Consider the following 10,173-nt stretch of genomic DNA (forward strand, 5'->3'; position numbering starts at 1 on the left):
AGAGCTATTAACATACCAAGATGGTGCCTCCTACAGCTATTAACATACCACTGTTGTGTAGTACACAGAGGCAAAAAATGGCTCCTCATCAATTTTTGACACCCCTAATGGCCCTGTTCTAAAACTCTCCTGAAGCAGAAAGGACTAGCTAACAAAACTATTCATTGCTCTTCTTTCCACCTTGTTGCATTTTCTCCAAAGGACAAAGCATTTCCATGAGTCCTCCTGCTTTGTCCATTTGTGAATCCTCAAGGTGATGTACTGTAATCCTTGTGAGCAAACGAGCTCTCATGCAGTCAGCCCTAATGAAGGTAATTTCTGTTATTTACAAGTCTCTGTCTCCTGGTCAGTACAATCTAGTGACGTCAAATCACTAATTAGCTTCTCACACTTGTGATGGTTTTTCTTATATCTGTGTTGAGGACAATGATACTTGAAAGTGTAAATGGTGAAGACTGAAGTCCATAAAGACATGGGTTCAGTGCATTTGCCCCCATCCAGTGGATCCTGAAGAATGTTGTTTTTTTCCTGGTAGGTACAAATATTTTTGTACCTAGAGGTACAAAATAGAGGCTACTCTAGAGGCTAGGCACTAGAAGAGTGCTGTTTTTCCTCAGCCTTCTAATTCAGTAAGAAAAGAAAACAAAGAGAAGCAATCATACTCTACTCTTTCAATCTTGGATTATTCTATGTCCATTTTGCTTATTATTGTTGTCCAAATATCTGTATCTGAAAAGTAATAGACAGCTGTATTTCTTTGCTAAAACCAGGATGGATTTACTTTTTTGACTGAATATGCTTTTATTTTAATACAACGTTTTGTAATAATTTTTATAATGGAACTAGCACAATTTGGGGATTATGCTTTCAAAAGGCAGAGAATTATAGAATCATAAAGATTAGGAAGGAGAGTTCTTATCCTCTTTTGAAAAGAAACGGTGTACCTTCATAGCGGTAAATTGCCTAAAATTGCAGTTATTTAGTGAGAGGTAGAATCAGAACATACATTTCAGTGACTCAGGCTACTTCTTGTATAGTCCATGATATCATTGGACATCACCTGCTGATTTGGGTTTCAGGTTCTTTTAAAGCTTATAATTTAGGATGGCTTTTGTTGATTCATGACAAAGAAATACCAATATAAATAAATTATGAAAATCAAAATATCCTGCTGAATATATGCCCTACTTGTGAAAAAGAAGATATGTCATATATGAGTACTATATTTTAGAATTTTACTACTACTATGATAAATTTATTACATCGTAAATTCATTATGGCACAAAATGTTTGATTCAAATATTTGATAATTATATATCTCTGAGAAGCAGGGTAAAAGTTACCTACACTTTGAATCAAGGGAAAGTAAGATAAGGGGAAGAAAAAGCCTAAATATTCCCTAAACATGGTTCTGATAAATGACACTATATTCTTGACATTTCAATATTTTTACAGACCCAAAATTATATAATAATCACTCTCATTGGTGATGCTTCCTAAAAATATTCTTGCTAATTAAAAACAAAGTTTATATGAAATTGTAGATTAAGTTCACTAAGAGCTTCTCCTTGAGAACAGTGTTTGAATCCTTCAAAAATTTCATCTATTCTCTGGACCTGTCAGATGAGGTTAAGTTGAAAGAAAGCATTCTCCTAGAATATGTGGGTAAATAATTCTATACTTAAAACTTCATTGGAGACTAAAAACTACTTCTCTTCATGTATGCTCATTGACATTTAATTGGTTTTAATTTCTGGAGATCTTTGAAAGTCATTTGTGCTAAATTCTTTGAAAAATTGTAAAATAGCATTTTTTTTTTTTTTGCATTTCTTCCTTTTTATCTATTGCTTTGTCTTTTAGATTCCTGACTGCTCCAAGTACTCCCCCAGTTACTTAAGACCTACATTAGGACACAGCATCCAGGTCGATGTCCCCTTAAACAGCTCATCCTGGCTACAGACATCTTGAGTCTATTTCCTACTTATTTTAAAGTAAACTTCTTTATAACTCATTTATTCAAGGCCAGGTTTGTTTTCTTAGAAGATGTATAAGTAACTAAATTTGATCCATGAATTAATGGCTATAGATTATAAGCTTTCTCCACACTTTTCACTTCATCTTAGGTAAATGAAAGCATTTTGTCAATATCCTTTTAAAGATGACACATAAGCTTTCTCTCCACAGAGTTGGTTAAATCTCTGATCTGGATTTACACAGAGAAGGTAAAGGCGGCAGAAATGTTGGAAAGCTTCTAAAAGATTTATCTTTGACTGGTAGAGTTTGGTGGCCTCTGTAAACTATACTCAATTATTTCACTTCATGTACCAGTATTAAGTTCTGAGATAGAAGTATTAGAGAAATAATTATTTGATAGAATTTCATATAGAAGGGGACTGAGGGTAACCTAGTAAATCTTGCATGCATGTTAATTTATCTTTAATTATTATAAGAAATGAAAAATTGGTGTTTACATGAACACATCTACTAATTGGAACTCATTCTTAAACGAGACAGATAACACCATCTTTCACGAGTAAAATAATCTGAAAATAGTAATAATTAGTTATTCTGGTCTGAAACAATACATTATTCGGAACATTTGCATATATTTAATCATTACAATTGATTAAAGATGTGTCACTGATGTAATTGGTTAAGAAATATTTGCAGTGTCTCCTTGAGAGCAACATCATTTTCAATATTTGATATTTGAGGATAATGAACCCTGAAAGACTAAATATTCAGTGTCATATAGCTGCCCAACGACAACTGTTTTTATTCTAACAGCTTTATATTTCCACTAGTACAGTAGTTTTATTTGATGTAAAAAGACAGTCCAATTCCTCTAAAAAGGAATATTGTAGGGAATGAAGGGAAATGAGGATTCATCAACTTCTCTAAATGAAAAAAGGGATTATAAATATTAATAAATGAGCTTCAGGGAGGCGAGTTATAAACCTAAGTGATCTATCACCAGCTCATGGCACAGAGCCTTGGGGAGAATGGACAGTATGTGCTTAGAGAATAAATGAACTAAAAAAGAAGGAACTTCATTAGAAGTAAAGGATTTATACTTAGAGTAATTAATTTAGTTTCTTTTGCTCACCACTTTGATCTTGTGTAATAAGGTCAGATGTTGATTGAATCAGTTTTACCAATATTGTCTCTGGAAAGCGGTATCCTTTCTTTCTCTGGGAACCCCCAAGAAGCCAACGACAGTGAAGAATACACATATGCAAAAGATTCAATGGGAGGGTAACTCTTAGGATGATTGTCTCACATAATAGATTTTATTCTAAAGATGCCAGAATGTCTTCTCTACTCACAATGACTCCTGCTGCCCCTTTCTGTTCTAGCACCAAAAGATCTCCCTTGGAGGCTCCCTGTGCTTTGCTTTTTCTGATAGGGCAGATATGAACCCTTATTTGCTGGTTTTGTTAGATATTAAGTCCTGCCCTCTATCTAGGGGTTCAGTGCAGGATTCATGTCAGGGGTGTAAGAGTCAGGGTGTTTTCCAGGGAGGATACAACAAGGTGGGTTCCTGGAGTTGACTTGCTAATACGAAACTCCCGAGGAATGATAAGGAGGGGAGAATGGCACTGAAGAGAATGTGGTGGCTCCTTAAGTATAAAGTTGTTTCCATGTGTAGTTTTACTGGCCACCTGTTCTGACTTCAACCTCTACTTGTTAGCTTTTCGAACAGCCTGGGATCATATATTTTGATATAATCTGGGATAAAATGTGAATTAATTCTTTGGTAGATTTTCTAGAGAATTAGAGATTTGAAATATACAGGTGAGTCCCTGAACTTGGTTCCTGGGGATTGAAATTATTCATTATATACCCTGTCTTTATGTGTAAACCTTCCAGTGAAACTCAAAGGATGCTAGGAAATTTTTAATTATAATCTAAGAAGACATTAAGTTAAAAAATTGCAGATGAGTAGAAATCAGTAAAATGTACTCTTTCCCAAGACCTAATTTAGATCCAGAGAAAGGTTCTTCAAAATCATATGCTTCATTACATTTAATCACACAACTTTTCCAAGTTTTTTTAAAGTTAAAATAGCATAAAAGGGAGAAAGTTCTGATAAAATAGAATATAAAATAACTGAATAGGAAAGAAAAAAGAATTTTCCTATGATACAAATTTCTTACTGACTACTCTTATGCAATATAATTTTTAAGTCTTGCCAAATCAAATAAAATATCAATAATAATTCAATAATAAGTCTACATTACTAAGACCAATGGCTGAGTTTAAAGAAGCTTAATATCTTTGGGGAATAGCTGGGAGGAACTAACAGTATATTCTTTCTTATGATAGAACTGCATGAAGAGATGAATCACAGTTCTAGGAGGACTTACAATAAACTCTGGAGTTTTAAGTTTTGCTGTGGTTTTGTGTTTTAGTTGGGATAATTTGTAACTCAATAGGGAAAGGAATAAGATTTAATTATTCAAGGCAATGAGTTCCTATGAGCTCTCTCACATAATGTAATGCCATCTTTTCTTCTCCTGTTTAATTTTTTGAACATATATCACATAACTCAAATGTACATGGAGCAGAAGTACATATCTTGATAATTTTTCACAAAGTGAATACTCCTATGTAACTATCAACATCAAGAAAGAGAACATCACCAGCAGTTCAGAAGGCCCTTCCTATCCTTTCTGTCCCCAGTTTCCCTTTAAGTATGGGGAAGGAGCAGGGTTCAGGATGGGGAACACATGTATGCCTGTGGCGGATTCATTTCAATATACGGCAGAACCAATACAATATTGTAAAGTTTAAAAATAAAATAAAATTAAAAAAAAAGAAAATAGAAAACCATAAAAAAAGAATAATCATTATTGAAGCTTTTTCAACCTTAGAGATTAGTTTCACCTGTTTTTGAACTTTATTTTAAAAGGTTAGCACAGTATACACCTCTTTGTATCTAACTGTCTTGGTCAATATTAAGTCTATGAAATTATCTTCCTTTGTATTAGCAGTTTAAAAAGAATTTACTCCCTTTACTGCAGAAAAATGATTTAGTCTCTGTAGATTCTTAGACTGGATTTCTGTGATGTCAAAAAAATTTCAGATACTCAATTTCATTGTTAAATTAGTTTATTACATTTATTAAATTTATGTAATTGGTGCCAGTTGGTTGAACATCTCTCCCCTCCATCCTTCTTGAATAGTGTTGTTATGCTCTCTATATGATCTTTGATAATATGTGAAAACTTAGATACAAATATAAACAGAAACTAGAATCCTAGGGTATGAAGCAGAGCTGGGAAATCAAACCCATGCTCAGTTCACTGATTGATTTCTGTTTCTCTCACATTCAGGTGACTAAAGAGAAGTCCTTTCCAAAGTCAATGAATGAGACAAATCATTCTCAGGTGACCGAATTTGTGTTGCTGGGACTCTCTAATTCCCAGGAGCTCCAACCTTTCCTGTTTCTCATATTTTCACTACTGTATCTACTAATACTGCTGGGCAATTTTCTCATCATCCTCACTGTGACCTCAGATTCCCGCCTTCATACCCCTATGTACTTTCTCCTTGCAAACCTCTCTTTTATAGATATATGTGTTGCCTCCTTTGCTACCCCCAAAATGATTGCAGACTTTTTGGTTCAACGCAAGACTATTTCTTTTGATGCTTGTCTGGCCCAGATTTTTTTTGTTCATCTTTTCACTGGCAGTGAGATGGTGATTCTTGTATCCATGGCTTATGATCGTTATGTTGCTATATGCAAACCTCTTCACTATATGACGATCATGAGCCGTCGTGTATGTATTATTCTTGTATTCATCTCCTGGTGTGTGGGTTTCATCCATACTACTAGCCAGCTGGCATTTACTGTTAACTTGCCTTTTTGTGGGCCTAATCAAGTGGATAGCTTTTTCTGTGACCTGCCTCTGGTGACTAAGTTGGCCTGCATCGACACTTATGTCGTCAGCCTACTCATAGTTGCAGACAGTGGCTTTCTTTCTTTGAGTTCCTTCCTGCTGTTGGTTCTCTCCTACACTGTGATACTCGTCACAGTTGGGAGCCACTCCTCTGCTAGCATGGCCAAGGCCCGCTCCACACTGACTGCTCATATCACTGTGGTCACACTCTTCTTTGGACCATGCATCTTCATCTATGTGTGGCCCTTCAGCAGTTATTCAATTGACAAAGTCCTTGCAGTGTTCTACACCATCTTTACTCCCATTTTAAACCCTGTTATCTATACTCTAAGGAATAAAGAAATGAAGGCAGCTATGTCAAAACTGAAGAGTCACTATTTGAAGTCTGGCCAGGTTCTTCAGTCATAAGAAATATTGTATTTCTGGAAACAAAGTAAATTCACTGGACTATTAACACTGTAGCTGTGTCTCTACGTATTTACAAATGGAATCACTGTCATGTTAAAACCAATCATTTTAACCAGTGGGAAGTGTTGACTAAGTTGAAGTAAAGGTTAATGGTGATAATGAAAAATACAACAAACCTTAGTAATTTTCATCTTTTCTTCCTTCTATTATGTTTACTTGCCTTTTTTACTTCCTTTCTCCTTAATTTTTAAAACTTATATTTGTTTTAAGATAAACAGCTTCTGACTGTGATATCAATGGTACAACATCTTTAACTTTATAAAGTGTAAATACATCGGGCCTTGTTTGGGTGGAAAAATTATTGTTTATACCACAACGAACAGAATTATTTTTACTGTGTATAAATAAGGCAATGCACTGTTTTAAAACAACTTTTCAAAACTGGAAGAATAGTGACGTGTACTTTCTGTTTTGTCGTTTTATGTTCGCTCTCCTCCTATCGCAGGAGAATATTGTGAATACTGTTCCAAGTCATCTGTTTGGTGACATCATTGGATTGTTAGTTTTCAAGGGGTTCCTCCACCAGCTCCATTATTCCTTGTAAACTTCCCTGCCATTTGGGTCATATGGGCAATGAATTCCAATTAAATGGAAGTATTCACAAGACACAAGGTCATTATGGGATTCACTAACAGGGTCAAATAGATGAGCAGCAATGATAACTCTAAGGATTCTGGAGGAAAATTCTTTACTCTGCAACTGAGCACCACCCACCATTTGAAAAGCAGATCATAGGACCCTCTTGGGACTTATTCTGAATTGAGTTCCTGACCATGAGTTAAGTGACTATGTGACTAGGATTTCCCACCATTTAAAAAATCACAGTTTCTGTCATTCACTGTTCTTACATCAATGTCCATTATACACCATTCTCCATAGAGGACGCAGTTAAGGTCTGGGAAAAGGATAATCTGTTAGCCCACTTTGGTTCTGTATCCCCTCAGTACTTACATAATGGAGACATGAATCAGCTGAAATTTAGGCTATGGATCAGATGGTAAAGAATCTCCCTGGAATGCAGGATACCCGGGTTCTATCCTTGGGTTGGGAAGATCTCCTGGAGACGGGAATGGCTACCCACTCCAGTATTCTTGCCTGGAAAATTCCATGGACAGGGGACCCTGGAAGGCTGCAGTCTATGAGTTTGCAAAGAGCTGGACACAACTAAGCAACCCACATACACCTGAAGCATTGGATTCCCTTTCATTAAGGTTTTTTGACTATAACTACTCTTAAAACTTTACCTATGAGTAGAAGAGATTGATATTGAGAACTTGCCAATCGGTGGCAAGTATATTACATCAGACCTCCTCCTCCACAGGTGGCAGTGACTTGTCTTTACAGGAATGAAATTTTACTCTAGATATGAATTTTCTCTCTCCGCTTTTATTTCTTCTTCCAAGATCACTATCCAAGGCCTCAGAAAGGGTCTGATTTATGAATTTAGGATTCTACAAAGATGACCTGTGCAACACATTTTACTCTGAAAAATATTGTGGCAATAGATACAGGACCATGAGATCAATTTTCCTGAACAAGTCCAGGCTCAAAGAACAATTGAATGTACAATTAAATGCTCAGAAAAGAGTCTAGCATTATGATTATACCTACTTGGAAACAATGAACTCTAAGATATGATATATACATTGAATGCTGAGTGCTCAGTCATATCTGACTCTTAGCAAGCCCATGGACTATAGCCCATGAGGCTCTTCTGTCCATGGGATTTCCCAGGCAAGAATACTGGAATGGGTTGCCATTTCCTTCTCCAAGGGATCTTACTAACCTAGGGGTCAAATCCATATCTCCTGCATTGGCAGGTAGTATTTTTTTTTTTTTTTACTAATGAGCCACTAGGGAACCTATATGCACTGAACTAGCAGTTAATTGTAACACTGTGCTGTTAACTTTTAATATACAGTTTTGAAAAGTATAGAGTAGAAATAAGAGTGTTCCTCTTTCCATCATTCTTAGTGACCTATTTATGAATTTTTTGCTTCTTGCCACTGGAATTCCAGGCTTTGCTATACTGAAGATTCTGATTGCCAGAAGAACAACACTATTGAGAAATACACTGTGATTTCCACTCAACCAAATCTTTGCCAACTGCTTGACCACATTGGGATTTTCATGTTAATAGACAAGCAGCTCACAAAAGGGGAGTCACTGCATTAACTAGAATAGATGACGTAGTTAACATGAGGAGCTAAATAATGTTAGTGAGTTCAGTCTCTCAGTCATGTCTGATTCCTTGTGACCCTATGGACTGAGGCATTCCAGGTTTCCCTGTCCATCACCAACTGCCAGAGCTTGCTCAAACTCATGTTAATAATGCAGACTGCAAAAACATATCAAAGTAAGACATAGAAGAAGGAAACCTGTAAGAAGTTAATTAATGATCAGGTTACCAGTATAGGAACTGGGCCTTGATGTTCCTAGAAGCCTTTGATGAACTACATGTCCCAGTTCCCTGTTGATTTGATTACTATAGCTTTGTAATATAAGAAAGGAGAGGGAAATTTATTGAAAGAAATAATGACAGAAAATTTCCCAAATATGAGGAGGAAAATGTACATCCATTTCCATGATACCTAAAGAACCCAAATAAGCTGAACATCAAGAGATCTTCACTAACACATATTATAATCAAATTGTCAAAAGTTAAAGACAGAGGGAATTTTGAGAATGGCAAGAGAAAAAATACTCAAGACATAAAAGGGAATTCTTATAAGTCTATCTGCAGATTCCTTTGCAGACCAGGAAATAGTGAGACAATCTATTCAAAATACCTGAGAGAGAAAAGCTTCCAGTCAAGCTGAGGACCTTATCCCTGATCATCTTGCTGAATGTCACTCCACTCCATATTTATATATTTGTTCAGCCTCAGCATACATGCAAGTCAGTTTTAGAATTATCAATATATACTCCCTGAGAAACAACTTTACCAACTGTAGTGCAGTGCTAATGTATAATTATTTTTATCTTTAAACTTTCAGGTTAAAATTGGAATGCTCCAGTTATGTAGGGTGGTTCCTTTCCCCCTTCCTCCTTCAGTGCAGTTATGTCGTACATTTCTAATACAGTTAGAGCTGTTTTTCAGATTCTGAATTCTAGGAGGGATGCCCTTACAACCTGGTTGATGTTTTGCTTGTTTGCTTATTTGTTTATGTTTGCTACTAAAAGTAAACACTTATTTACATGTCTATGAGTTTTGAAAAATACATAAAGTCATTTATCCACCAGACTTGTAACATATAGAACAGTATGAGGGCCTTTTTAATGTAAAACAATAAAGACATAAAGAATAGGGAAAAAATTTTAAATACATTTACATTTCCTCCCACAGATATCAAATGTTGGTATTGTACCATAGCTGCTTCAGATCTTTAAAAGTATATATAATATCACCGATCCAGTTGAAACAAGTTTCAGCTTACTTCCTGACTATTTCTCTTATCTTTCATTCAAATACTACTCAGAATTTGGTGTTTATCACTTCCTTGGATGTTTTGGAACGTTTATTGTCCATAATTATTTAAACCTGTGAAAACGTGATCATTTAAATTGTGTAATTTCATTTTTAAACTTGCTTAATGTTTATATATAAAATTCGATTTTAATTGTAGGTAGTATGCCACTGTGTTAAAATATTATAATTGTTTTCATTTCCCCATTTTTATTTATTTTTAATTTATTTTAATTTATTTTTTTTAAACTTTACATAATTATATTAGTTTTGCCAAATATCAAAATGAATCCACCACAGGTATACCTGTGTTCCCCATCCTGAACCCTCCTCCTG

At 35.3% G+C, this 10,173-nt stretch overlaps 1 protein-coding gene across 1 annotated transcript; it reads left to right on the forward strand.

Moving 5' to 3' along the window:
• Window positions 1-5,294: 5,294 nt before the first annotated feature.
• Window positions 5,295-6,311, forward strand: LOC104982867 (olfactory receptor 4K15). The gene has a single exon (XM_010832310.1). It carries the CDS (start codon window positions 5,295-5,297, stop codon window positions 6,309-6,311), a length of 1,017 nt encoding a protein of 338 aa, XP_010830612.1.
• The last annotated feature ends 3,862 nt before the right edge of the window (window positions 6,312-10,173 follow it).

This window comes from Bison bison, unplaced genomic scaffold (genome assembly GCF_000754665.1).
Source record: "Bison bison bison isolate TAMUID 2011002044 unplaced genomic scaffold, Bison_UMD1.0 scf7180017860749, whole genome shotgun sequence".
Classification (NCBI taxonomy): Eukaryota; Metazoa; Chordata; class Mammalia; order Artiodactyla; family Bovidae; genus Bison; species Bison bison.